Source organism: Colletes latitarsis, chromosome 8, assembly GCF_051014445.1.
Source record: "Colletes latitarsis isolate SP2378_abdomen chromosome 8, iyColLati1, whole genome shotgun sequence".
Classification (NCBI taxonomy): domain Eukaryota; kingdom Metazoa; phylum Arthropoda; class Insecta; order Hymenoptera; family Colletidae; genus Colletes; species Colletes latitarsis.
In genome coordinates, this window is record NC_135141.1 from 23,640,948 (window position 1) to 23,654,062 (window position 13,115).

Here is a 13,115-nt window from a genome sequence, read left to right on the forward strand (position 1 = left end):
TCCGGGGAACTTAGAAAATTTCAAAAGATTCGGAGTGCCTTATAACTAAGAGAATGATTTCGATAGGAAAAGAAGGGTAAAAATGATGAAAACACATAGAATTCTTTGAAATTATATCATTTATTGCCATAGATTTACATTATACAACACTTTAATACATATAAACATATTATATTATATTAAATCGTGTCACAATTTGTCAGCAACGGTCAGCGATGGTCAGCGATGGTCAGCTGACTTCGGGAGATGTTGGTAGAGGTTAACAGAGAAAGGCAGGAGTCGTAGTAATCGTTGTACGTTGCCAGAAATATAAGCGGTGGTCAGCAGAGGCCAGCAGTGACAAGCAGAGATCACCAAGGGCGAATAGTAGCAAGTAGTAAGCGTTATATGTTGTCAGAAGCATCAGAGGTGGTCAGCAGCGGTCAGCAGAGACGAGCAGAGGCATGCAGTGGCAAGCAGAGATCAGCAGGGGCGAACAGTAGCATGTAGTAATTGTTATACGATGTCAGAAGCATCAGGGGTGGTCAGCAGTGTTCAGCAGAGGCCATCAAAGGCATGCACAGGCAAGCAGAAACCTGCAAAGCAAGCAGAGACTTGTAGGGGCATGCAGTAGTAAGTATTAATCGTTATACATTATCAGAAATACCTGTAGTGGTCAGTAGCGTTCGGCAGAGACCAGGAAAGTTCAGCAGAGACAAGCACACGCTGACAGAGATCAGCAAAGACCAACAGAGGTTAGCAGAAGTCAGTAGTAATCGTTATAGGTTGTCAGAAATATAAGCGATGGTCAGCAGAGTTCAGCAGAGGCAAGCAGTAATCAGGAGCAGTCAGTAACAGTCGCTGTATGGTGTCAAAAGTTGTCGGGAGTTCTGTACTTTTGTCAGCACTGGTCATCAGAGGTCATCAGAGGTCATCAGAGGCAAATAGAAACCAGGAGTAATTTGCAGAGTTCAGTAATGAACTCTAGGAAAGACAAGTAAAAATACCTGGGCAGTCGAGATTCCAAATCGTATGCCGTAGACGGGAGGTCTGATTTCAGTTGTTAAGAGCGAGAAGGCAAATGTGAGCCTTTCTCTCTCGATTCCCACGAGGCGGTCCGAAATTACTTCGGGCAGCTTCGGAATAATCGAGAAAGAGGGCATGTGTCAGTTTGCCCTTGTCGACTTTCCGAAACCCTACGAGCTCACGTACGCGTGATCTGGTATGTGTGAGTAGGGCACCGGGTGCTGAATCTGGCATCTCTGTCTTTGATTCGTATTTCATAGCTATATGTTTGTTCATATTCGAAGGAAAAGTGGTATTGAGGCTATTTTTGGGTTAATCACTTTTCACTTTCGAAGTGTGGGAAGTGGAGAGTCAATTTAAATGTTGACAAATTTTTTACAATCGCTAATATGCAAGCATTGATGAAAGTGTCACAATCTTCCTTGATATTTGCCGTTAAAAAAAGGTAACTATTATGAAAGAAGGAAAAATTGTACGATAGTACATACAAATTTTCTTTTTACTAACCTTCTAAAAGCACATACTTTTATAATTATGGTTATATTATTGTGGATGTGGTTGTGCTTTTGATAACTATCTTTTTTTTAAACATAAGTAATGTTCTTACAACCAAAAATATTACTTCATTCGGTTAACCTATATGATAAACAAAGAAATTAATGTTTGTTACAGTACAATGCAAAGAAAGTCGTTTTTCTTCTTGAGGAGGTGCAATTTTTCCTCTCAAAACATTTCGGATAATAAAATAGCACGAAATTCAATTGTTACACCATTTCCTTCACTGACCAAGCCTATTCCTAATTTACCTAAAGCAGTGTATGCTACAGCAAAAGAAGAGCATCAAACAACTAAAGTTACAGTTCTCTCTAACGGACTGAGAGTTGCTTCTGAAAATAGATTTGGTCAATTTTGCACAGTAGGTGGTAAGTTTAGAAAAACATTTATGTACTATAAATGATTATGTTGTTATCTATGTTGTAAATTATTGTTATTTTACAGTTCTACTTGATTCGGGTCCTCGCTATGAAATTGCATATCCAAGCGGTATTTCTCATTTTCTGGAGAAATTGGCATTTGGAGTAAGATTTTTATTGTACATCAAAGAATTACTATTCGAGGAATAAAAAAATTAGTAATTTACTTTTGCAGTCAACAAAAACGTACGAGAGTAAAGATCAAATAATGCTTGCACTAGAAAAGCATGGGGGAATATGTGATTGTCAAGCAACAAGGGATGCATTTATTTATGCTGCATCTGCAGAACGTCATGGATTGGATACAGTTGTACAAATTCTAGGCGATATTGTTTTAAGACCTCAAATTACAGTTGATGAAGTAAGAAAAATGTCCTTCATATATTTTATACATACATTATACATTGTACAATCTACAGTATAGAAAGTACCCTCTGTAAATTGGTGACTGTCAAAGCTACTTCACCAATACTGCTATCTTTTTCAAATAGGCAGAATGGCTTTCACGAATCAATTTGTATGGTGGTTACTGTAGTATTATAATTGTGAATGTAATCTATAAACTATAAAATACAAAAATAAACCAAGCATTAATCCAGAATAACTATTAAAAGATAAAATATTATAATTTCTGTTTCTAGGTAGCTGCTGCAAGACAAATGATCAGATTTGAATTGGAATCTTTACTTACAAGACCAGAACAAGAACCAATACTTATGGATATGATTCATGCTGTAAGTAAAAGAACTAGATTCACATAATGTTAAAAGATATTCTAAATAAACATAAAAAAATACGCGTTTAATTGTTCAGGCTGCATACAGAAACAATACTCTTGGTCTTCCAAAAATTTGTCCAGAAGAAAACATCGACCATATAGATAGGAAAATATTATTTGAATATTTAAAAAACCATTATACTCCAAGCAGAATGGTAGTTGCTGGAGTTGGTGTAAAACATGAAGATTTGATTTCAGCTGTTCAAAAGTAATGATATATAAAAGTGTTAAGTATTCATTGATATAAATTAAAGTACAGTAAAACTCCCATTAAACGCTCGGAATACATTTTTAACAGTTTGAGTGCCGCAATAGACTCAACTGACTATTTTTGAATTCTACTGCAACACAGTTTTGATTATATAACTATTTAAAGTTTTTCTTGATAGAACATAACGTAGAGAATCTTTATTACATTTTACACAAATTAAATTTGATTTTCGAATGTTAATACTATTGGTTCGATATTTTTCGACATGAAACAATGATTCTCCTTCTTGCAATGACCCTCGGTACTCAAATGGCTAAAATTTAAAGCATTATGCGAAACAGTGCTGAGTGAGGTTATTTTAACGTCATATAAATAGAAATAGGTAAAAGACAAATATACTTATACTAGATGTTGCTAAATTTAAAGTAGCTTCAATATCAGTCTGACCAGGGTCGAATCCAAGAGTTATGAAATTTTAAGAACATATTATTTACTTTACATGACGTTCTATAAACGTAACTATATTATTTTTCGTAAATGAATTTTATAAACTCATAACGAAACAGTGTTAAACGGGGTCGCGTTAAGTGAGGTCTTATTGTATTATCATTCGTATTTTAATTGATTAACAATCTTCGAGCAAAGTTGACACTACTATTATTTTAGACATTTTGTTGAGAAAAAATCTATTTGGGAAGAAGAAGAAAAAGTAAATACTAATTCTGTATCGTCAGAGAAGCTGTTAAGTACAGTTGATAAATCTATTGCGCAATACACTGGAGGCTATATACTAGTAATTATCTAAAATTAGTTATTTGTTAATGACATACACAAAGAGGTACGTTTAAATGTGGTGATATTTAATCATTTTAAGCTTCATAATTCTATAGGAAGAATGTAACGTGCCCGTATATGCAGGACCAAGTGGATTACCAGAATTATCCCACGTTGTAATAGGTTTAGAGGGTTGTTCTTATCAAGATAAAGATTTTGTAGCGATGTGTGTCTTGAATATGATGATGGGTGGCGGTGGTAGCTTCAGTGCCGGTGGTCCAGGAAAAGGCATGTATACTCGTTTGTATACAAATGTATTAAACAGGTGAGGGCTAGAATGTGTTGTTGGTCGGGAAAATAAATTATGTTGGAAGTTACAACCACAAGAAATCATTTTATAGGTATCATTGGTTATATAGTGCAACTGCGTACAATCATGTATACGCTGACACGGGTATCTTTTGCGTTCATGCATCGTGTACTCCATTTCACGTAAAGGAAATGGTAGAAGTGATAGTGCACGAAATGGTTGCCATGACTAGTAATATAACGGACAGCGAATTAGCAGTATGATTTTATTTATAATTTCTATTTGTGTATTGATATTTATTTTTTATTATAATTTAAATGAAATTATTCCTTAATAATTTAGAGAGCCAAAAAACAACTACAATCTATGTTACTCATGAATTTGGAACACAGGCCGGTTATTTTTGAAGATATTGGAAGGCAAGTTTTAGCCACTGGATCTAGAAAACGACCGGAGTTCTTCATAAAAGCAATTGGTAAGCAATAAACAACAATAAAATAAATTAAACACTACACGTAATATAAAGTAGAATTGTGTATTTTGTGTAATTGTAGATGAAGTATCAAAAGACGATATAAATAACGCGGCACGACGTTTACTTAAATCACCTCCTAGTGTAGCTGCCCGAGGAGAAGTAAGAGCAGTTCCTTCGATAGGAGACATTCAAGCCGGATTGATCGACGAGCAAGGCAGATTACCTGGTTCTCGCAATAGATTGTCACTTTTTCGTTAATACATAAACATACCATTTTCCTAAAATTCATGCATCTTTTTTTTCATGCGGTAACTTTCGAACGAAAGTACATTATATTCAAACCATCGTGTTTATATTAAAATGCAAGATAAAATATACTTTTCTAGATATTGGAAAAAGTAAATTTCATATAATATTTCATCTACTTAAATCTAGATTGTTAAGTAATTTATTACGATATTTCAAATTGTTATTATATTATTAGATGCATTGTGCATAGGTGCTCTATAATATCAAATGTACGTAATGTATGGTTGTAAGTATAATCCATAATATACTATGTTCAGTAAGTTGTAAATTAAACCTCAATACGTAAAATGAAATAGTAAGAATGAACAGTCGTAATTATGTTAATGATTAATTTGAAACATATTTTTGTTATAGACGAGGCTTACCAATGTACGGCGGTATGTTTAAGTAAATTATTGCATCATAATTAATTGTTATTCGAACAAATAAATGAAAAAATAGAAAATTGTCATCGAATGTTTTATTTTTATATCATAATTTTTTCTATATGTTGGACACATACTCAAAATAAAAAATCCACGTGTTCCAGATAAACACTGATCTTGATATAAAATAACAAACGACTGACGACGAACTTAAACCTCCACTTCTTCCAGTGTCTTGAGGAATGAAGCTTTTTTCTGGGCGACACGATTCTTTCTTTCCGACAAAGATAATTTTGCGCGGTTCCATCGCTTTTTCACAGGTACTTTTTCTTTTACAATCTTCGTGTGTTCAGGATTACTTCGTATCGCTTCATGAGCATTTTTATATATGCCCTCGATCTATTAATAGAAACAATATGTTTTTCAAACGTAAAACAATGTCTTAATAGCAGAATATATTAATAACTAAGATGTAACATTGATCAATGTGAAAAATGCCATGGTTTAAGCTGTTATCTTTTATAATCAATGTATTTATTATAGTCCAACTGCGACACTACGAAGATAGTGATATCTGAGAGTAATTATTAGTTGGACGAAGTCCATATGCATAAAATACGTAGATACTTACGCTATCGGCAGTAATGCCGTTTTTAATATATTGTGAAAACTGCCTCTTAAAAACTTCATCATCCTCTTCTTCTAATGTTCTCATATAATTTGCAACATGTTGTCCGAAAATGTGTTGTCGATGGACATCATCATTAAAAGATTTCGATTCGCTATCATATCCAGGAAACCTCTTGGTACTGGCAACAAAAATACGAAACAAAGATTAGAAGCTGTCAACCTTTGTGCAACTGATATATTCTACTGTACGTTATCAGAGACACGTTTTCTAATCTTTTTATATCTGTGCAAAACTTGTACACTGTATTGTAAAACACAAATACAGAGCCATGCTATGCTGTGATTCAGATGACGCGCATGTGTCATAAAATCATCATTATGTCATTTATCTGGTACTTTTTTGGCATTTTGCAAAAAATATTCTGTAAAAACTTAATTAACAAATACCTATGTGGAATATTAAGACCACCATCAACAGCACCTTTCATGGCACCAAAAACTCTAGCACCTGTAGTTGTACGCATAAGACCAGTGTCTAAGTAACACCTGAATGCTCCAGGTCCTTTATCTGATTCTTCAACATTATATTCATTTCCTGTTACTTCTGTTGTTCCAGTATACAATGTGTCTAGACCCAATTTTTTCAGCAACTAAACAAAAATGTACTATTTTAAATGTACATGAATGTGTTATTTCAATCGTATTTAATGTTATAAAATTATTGTTCAGAATTAAATAATTGGGAACAAATGAGTTTTCATCATTTAAGCATCGAAGCGAGCTGAGTGTTTCATCATTAGCTAAAATATACATAATTAAATAAGATAAAATAGATAATTAAATAACAAAATGCTTACTCTACGAGCTAAAAGAAGACCTGTGCAATATGCAGATGCATAATTAGTAAGGCCAACTTTTACACCATACTTAGGAAGTTCATGACTATATGCTGCACATACTATTCTATCTCCCTCAATTCTTGAATATGCAACCTGTACAAGAATATAATATATATTAATATCTTTAAATTCAAACATTTATTTAAGTAATTTTAAATTAAGTATAATTACCTGGCATGTAATATCCTTATTTGATAGACGTACTATTAGTCTATATTTGGGAGTATTATATTTATTTTTATCCTGAATAGTTAATCTTTTGCGTGCATAATAATCGGTCTTTCCTTCACGTCGCCTTTTGAATTTGACTTGGTAACGTTTAAAATACTGCTTATTTTTAACAACTTTTACAAAACCCTAAAATGTAGTATACAACTATCAATATAGAAAGATACCATTTCTACATTTTACATTTTATTTGTATGTAAGATTCAGTTATATAGGATTAAATATTTTCATATTTTTATCAAAGTGAGCTAAGATCATCATCATATAAAATAGTATTATTTATTAAAATAGAAATTTATTAATTCACATAATGGTTCTGTTAATTTACACATATATACTTGTACTAATACCATATGTCTAAAATGAACTGTAATAAAACTTTTAAAATAATTCGTAACATAAAGTCCAATATTTATAAAACATTATTTCATACAAAATATGTTAGCACATTTTTCCAGCTTATAAAAATAATGGTTACTTGGAACAGCTTCGTGGTTACAACGAAACATCGATTTTCGAATCCTACTGAATTTCAAGCATCTAACGTTTTTACTGATATTAAATAACTTGTGTAAATAATAAAAAACCTCATTTATTGAATTACATTAATCTTAATCAAACTTGACTTACCATTTTAATGAAAAATACAGGAAAGATCCTGTATGAATAGAACCTCCGAATGTTCCACGTACAAAAAGGAAGTTATAGCTTGCGCATGCTGCGCCCTCATACACGAATTACGGATCTAGAGTATTTTACGTATGAAACTGTTCGAATTCTAAGAGAAAATCACCAGCTCAGTATGCAACCACATTGTCGACTGTGATTGGTATAGATTATATATCTTGTTTAATGTTGCGACCTTTACTAAAATATAAAATTAATGTATTTCGATCTCCATTGTAAATTTAAGTTTAAAAAGTTTGTAATTTTATATCAATTTCAAGGAACCTTTTGTGAAAACCTTGTTATTCAAATATAATTTATTTCTTCTATCGAATATCGTAGTTATTTTTCACGAAATTCGGTATGTTGAAAATTTGTTCATTTGAAAATTACTGACAAAACTTTACTGTACACATATAATGATTACGACTAAGGGACTAGTATTCTTTTGGTTTCATTAGATACAGTTAACCAAATGTTAATAAGTATCTTATTTTTCATACGTGTAGTGTCACAGTCGACTCTAGTACTAGCCACGCTAAACGAGAAACAGTAAAACCGCGAGTTTGATTGTGCACTTGAAAGTACGCAGCATTTATACATCTGTTATCCAGTGCAAAATCGGACTCTAGCAGCTTTACTGCCTCTCGTTCAGCGTAATTCGTAATAGATTCGGCTGTGGTAGGATGTACAAAATATTTCTTACTAAAATCTGTTAAAAAATTCAGCTTGACTTTGAATTCAAGGACACAAAACAGAAGTGCTTTTCGGTGAGAAGCAATTTTACATAACCTAATTTATTGGCAAAAACTGTACCAATTTCTGTAAACTCTTTATTTTTTTTTTTGTAGAATAGTATATACAGAAGTAAATAAAAAATTCAATGTTCAATTTCACAGTCAAGATGAATTTTAAAATCATTTTTTTTAACAGCTTTGCATGGATTCAGATGTATAGATTCATCTGTGAAAGCTACGATAAATAATTCTATTTTTACACATTGTATAATAAATATGATCAAAAACAGTAAACTTTTCTTAAATTTTCAATTCTTGAGCATCTTCTATTCCCCAATCACTTAAATCATCATCCCAACCATCATTCTCTTCGGTTGCTTCCAGTTCAGTTAATACTTTTATGTCAAATACACTTTTTGGTAGTATTTGCGGTTGTTGTACATGCAAGACTTGTGTTTTTTTTATTACAGGTTCCATATCTGTGAAGAAATCATACTCTTCCTTGGCAGAATTGGTCAATTTTGAATTCTTGATATCAAGCTCTGAAATATCGGATAAGATAATCGATTTCTTTGGCAATTTAGATTCAATTATTTTGGCTTTGTCTATATTTAATATTTTGTCTGAATCTATTTCAATCGTTAATGTTGAATCCACAGTTGAAATCTCATTAGATTGACAAATTATGTCAGGAGATCTTGAAACACAAAGATGTATATCTCCAGTAGTGGTTTCTTGTGTATCCCAATCAGACCATGTATATTCTTCTTCAGTAATGGAAGACATGATTTCCTTTTTATCTTCACCTCCGTCTGGTGATGGTCTTTCCGGTAATTGAACTGTTTTTTTGTCATCGCTCATAGGGACTGTAAATTCAACAATATTTGTAAAAGATGAGGTACTGTTATTATCTTGTCCAGTTTCTTTTACTTTGTTTGGTCGACCATCTGTAAATAATTTTCCTCTGTTTCCACCAATCACAGTGGCCGCACCTAGGATCGGAACTATATCGGCCAATGCTTTTAATGTTGCTGACACAAGATGATCATTAGTATCTTTAATTCCAACAAGTAATTCTGGAAGTACTTGGGATTTTAGTTCATCCACTTGAAATGTATGAACAAACGAATTCAAATGCGATAACAGGACTAAACGAATTGATACATCTCTTATACAAAACATTTGCAACAGTTTAGGTACTAAGTAAACTTTGAATGTTGAAACTGCAAAAAGATTATTGTCCATTTTGTCTTTCCCATCTGTAAGTGAACATGTGCTCTCAATATATCTTAAATACAAGGTTTTATTAAGAATTGACTACCTCTTGGTTTTAAGACGAATGGTAGAAGTTTTTCCTGTGCTGTTTCATCTAATAAAACCATCCTAGAAAGTAATAATCGGCCTAATTGTTCTGCGACAATATTTTCAGGAAATTTTCGTAATTGCATTATTAAGGTTCTGTAATTTGAAGACATATTTTCTATGTGTAACATGAACAACTACCTTCTATTAAAAACACTTATTCGTTTACTTTTATTAAAAATGTTTACCCAAAAAATATTTCTTTCTCTAAACTGTTCTTTAAGGGCAGTTCCTCTAAAAATGCATGTATTCGCATAAAATCATGGGTAAAAAATGGATGCTGGAGCACACTTGATAATTCACTTCTCAAGCATGGATCTGCATTTTGCAAATTTTCCTTGCAAAATTGTTTAAATTCTAGGAGACTTGGGACATCTTCTGAAATGATATAAAGTATCTGTTAAGATTATAATTTCTCAAGATAGAATAAACTACACATAATACACTATATACTTACCTGAATCTTTTAATTTTAGTATATCCTCAGCCAAAATTCCAAATGCATATGCATCAATAGTTGAGTAACTTGCAGATGAAACTGTTGCATCTTCGTCAACTGATATTGCTCTCTCATATCTATAGCTTCTAATCTTTTTTAAATAAATAGAAGTTAATTCCTTAGATTTACATAGACATTCTAATCCACCAAGTTTCCAACATCCTTCTGATGTAACATAAATAGAACTTCCACAAATGTTGTTATGGGATGCAGATGCTTTTTCATGAAGAAATACTAATGCACGTAAAATGCTATATAAGCCCATGCATATTTGCAGAGTACTTTGTGTTTGTATGGATTGAATCAGAGGTTTAACATGTTCAGTAGTAAGGAAAAATTTACTGCCTTTAGACCACGAAGAAACATACTTGAGTATACAAGGATGTCTATATAACATTAAATTCTGAAAAATACAAGCATTATTCGTATAAACATATCTATAAAAATAATTTAGTTAACTGAAACTATAACGTAAGAAAAATACATAATTTAGGTGAGCAACTCGTATACGTATGTGTGTAATCCTACAATATACAAAGTAATCAATAAACTAATGTTAACCTTTGCAGCTTTTTCTAAAGGAGATGGATTTCCAAAATTTGCGCTATAATGCAAAGACGGTTCACTGATAAAAAGGGACACTTTTTGTGCACCATAACCATTCACACAGGCTGTATAATGCACCCAAAAATCTGTTACTTCCACAGATTTTTCATCAATTTCTAGCCCGTTAAGGGCACTTATTTCATTCCCCATTAATTTTGCTAATCCTTAGAAGAAAATAAATTCGTCGTTACAACGATTAAAACCATCAAACCAACAATAAACATTTAACTCGTTCTAAAAGAATTTGTTGAAAGTTTATTACTTGTTTCACAATCATTGAAATTTATTAATTCACAGAATATTGATCATTACGGGTAACATTCACCCATTTCTTATTTTTTCCTGCGATAAAGTGTAGGTAACACCAGGTAACACTACGCCCTGTCAGCTTTCTGTCACTATATTTATAATAAATATAGAAACCTACCTACCTTACACATCTGCGATTTTAGCGCCGTCAGATAAATTGTGCATCAAAACTGGTCAAACTTCATTTTATGCGATGTTAAAAAGTAGCATGTTACTTGCAATGATTTTTGCATTTTGTATTTACAGGATATAAGAAAGAATATGCATGTGTGAAAAAAGATAATATTTTTGGTGAGAAATAAACAAATTTAAGTTAAATGTTTTGTTACATCTACAAGATTAGATAAATTACGTAAATATCAGATACTGTCAAGTACTGATTAGAAATCGAGGATGATTCTTTATCAGTTCTTACTTTATTTTCATGTTTTAGTAGATAGTTGTATGTATAAGTTAGATCATTAACTATAGATAGATAAAATTATGGGTGCTCTAGTCATTAGAACTAGGTACGAGGGTCTGTCACATTTGTTATGTTGCATTTTAAACATTTACAAAGGGTAATGATTACCGTAATATTTATTTCGTTACTTTCGCAGCACAGAACTTAGTAACGTATCTCTGTAGTGTTCGAGAATATAACACTAAATTTAAAAACAAATATATAGCGATACATGTGTATATTGTCAGAAATAATAATGATTATCGCCATCACGTTCATTACACATTTAACGTTTTGTACTAGCCACATACACACATATGCGCGCACTCGCTTTTTTTCAACAGACGAAAAGTATTTTTATATTTTACATCAATCATGAATAATTGAAAATACTCATCACCGACAAAATAGTACATACTTTTTCTACGCCTAAATGTACCGGTATATTACAATTTCATGGTAAATTTTTTCATTATTACCACCTCGTCACAGAGTAATCAGACAGACCCTTGCGCCTGCATCCAAATCGGTATTTTTAATATACATTCCAGAAAAAAGATCATGTTTCATATAAGCAATAATAGGCAAACGAATAAACGAATAAACAATATATATATATACACACACATATATATATATATATATATATGCTTTATAATATTTCGAGGATACTTTCACGCAATCGGACGCTGTACTTCTTACTTACTCGTCTTTCTATTTGTTCTTCATCTTCGTGTTGCCATCTGCTGAATGTGCACTTGTAAGAATAATGTTGTTTAATTAATCATGAAGGTAACAATGACAATTAGATCAACAATATTAATCTCATTGACAACAAGGATGATAATAATAGCAATGATAATGACAACGACGATTGATTATGATTGTATAAGAGGTACAGTCTAATACATTAACCATGAATATGTGAAACTGGTATATAAAATTCACGCAGTATGTTATACTGCATGACAATAGTAAGGAGGAGGAGAAGGTTGACGGCGACGACGGTTAGTGGTAATTATATCAAGTAGTAGTAAAGGTAACACTAAGAACGGAATAGTACTTTAAACAATATAATGAAAAATGATAGTGAAAAAGAGGAAGGTGATACTCGATCTAACATAATACAGATAAATGTAAGAAAAAAAACAATAAATGTAGTGGTACAATTACAAAGTATGAAATAATACTACTGTAGTAATAAATAATATGCAGCAGTAGAAATAACAGTAATAGTAGTAGTAATTGTTAAAGTAACAGCAGCGATAGTGTCTCGCATTGTAATAAACTGTAATAATACTTTTTCTAGTGGTTGGTAGTGATGATAGATAGCTGAAGTAACAACGCACTACTACTACTATTTTTTTCACTACTGCTATTACTACTACTCTACTACTACTACTACTATTACTACTGCTACTACTACTACTACTACTACTACTACTACTACTACTACTACTACTACTACTACTATTGTTGCTGCTGCTGCTGCTGCTACTGCTGCTCCTGCTGCTGCTGCTGCTGTCGCTGTCGCTG

At 32.3% G+C, this 13,115-nt stretch overlaps 3 protein-coding genes across 8 annotated transcripts; 1 reads left to right on the forward strand and 2 right to left on the reverse strand.

Moving 5' to 3' along the window:
* The first annotated feature begins 1,242 nt into the window (after window positions 1–1,242).
* Window positions 1,243–5,287, forward strand: LOC143344848 (mitochondrial-processing peptidase subunit alpha). 2 transcript variants are annotated; one of them, XM_076771369.1, is made up of 11 exons: window positions 1,243–1,450; window positions 1,678–1,928; window positions 2,005–2,084; window positions 2,155–2,340; window positions 2,621–2,713; window positions 2,793–2,965; window positions 3,635–3,761; window positions 3,859–4,067; window positions 4,144–4,309; window positions 4,395–4,527; window positions 4,607–5,287. In XM_076771369.1, exons 1-11 carry the CDS (start codon window positions 1,395–1,397, stop codon window positions 4,783–4,785), a joined length of 1,653 nt encoding a protein of 550 aa, XP_076627484.1. In that variant the 5' UTR covers window positions 1,243–1,394; the 3' UTR covers window positions 4,786–5,287. The 2 variants fall into 2 exon arrangements, with proteins under 2 accessions (XP_076627484.1, XP_076627485.1); XM_076771370.1 differs by lacking the exon at window positions 1,243–1,450 and having other exon boundaries at window positions 1,788–1,928; window positions 2,139–2,340.
* On the reverse strand, window positions 5,282–7,726 carry Rpl5 (ribosomal protein L5). The gene is made up of 6 exons (XM_076771396.1): window positions 7,589–7,726; window positions 6,902–7,087; window positions 6,689–6,823; window positions 6,279–6,481; window positions 5,833–6,010; window positions 5,282–5,600 (listed from the first exon to the last, which is right to left on the reverse strand). The coding sequence occupies exons 1-6, from the start codon at window positions 7,589–7,591 to the stop codon at window positions 5,412–5,414; spliced, it is 894 nt and encodes a 297-aa protein (XP_076627511.1). The 5' UTR covers window positions 7,592–7,726; the 3' UTR covers window positions 5,282–5,411.
* Window positions 7,689–12,736, reverse strand: LOC143344846 (protein-associating with the carboxyl-terminal domain of ezrin). 5 transcript variants are annotated; one of them, XR_013080164.1, is made up of 6 exons: window positions 10,784–12,736; window positions 10,181–10,625; window positions 9,912–10,101; window positions 9,683–9,819; window positions 7,910–9,620; window positions 7,689–7,825 (listed from the first exon to the last, which is right to left on the reverse strand). XR_013080164.1 is itself a non-coding variant. In XM_076771366.1 (6 exons), the coding sequence occupies exons 2-6, from the start codon at window positions 10,976–10,978 to the stop codon at window positions 8,662–8,664; spliced, it is 1,926 nt and encodes a 641-aa protein (XP_076627481.1). In that variant the 5' UTR covers window positions 10,979–10,992; window positions 11,091–12,736; the 3' UTR covers window positions 7,878–8,661. The 5 variants fall into 5 exon arrangements, 4 of the variants coding, with proteins under 4 accessions (XP_076627481.1, XP_076627482.1, XP_076627483.1 ...); XM_076771366.1 differs by lacking the exon at window positions 7,689–7,825 and having other exon boundaries at window positions 7,878–9,620; window positions 10,784–10,992; window positions 11,091–12,736; XM_076771367.1 differs by lacking the exon at window positions 7,689–7,825 and having other exon boundaries at window positions 7,878–9,620; window positions 9,912–10,098.
* Window positions 12,737–13,115: the final 379 nt, after the last annotated feature.

Coding starts and splice junctions, on each gene's coding strand:
- Rpl5 (XM_076771396.1), bottom strand. Junction 6,482..6,688: donor GTCTTCTTTTAGCTCGTAGA/GTAAGCATTTTG, acceptor ATTTTTGTTTAG/TTGCTGAAAAAATTGGGTCT. Junction 6,011..6,278: donor GGTCTTAATATTCCACATAG/GTATTTGTTAAT, acceptor TTTTGTTGCCAG/TACCAAGAGGTTTCCTGGAT.
- LOC143344846 (XM_076771366.1), bottom strand. CDS start 10,978: ATGGGGAATGAAATAAGTGCCCTTAACGGGCTAGAAATTGATGAAAAA. Junction 10,626..10,783: donor CTTTAGAAAAAGCTGCAAAG/GTTAACATTAGT, acceptor TGTATTTTTCAG/AATTTAATGTTATATAGACA. Junction 9,820..9,911: donor GAGAAAGAAATATTTTTTGG/GTAAACATTTTT, acceptor TTCAAATTACAG/AACCTTAATAATGCAATTAC.
- LOC143344848 (XM_076771369.1), top strand. CDS start 1,395: ATGCAAGCATTGATGAAAGTGTCACAATCTTCCTTGATATTTGCCGTT. Junction 3,762..3,858: donor ACACTGGAGGCTATATACTA/GTAATTATCTAA, acceptor ATAATTCTATAG/GAAGAATGTAACGTGCCCGT. Junction 4,310..4,394: donor TAACGGACAGCGAATTAGCA/GTATGATTTTAT, acceptor TTAATAATTTAG/AGAGCCAAAAAACAACTACA.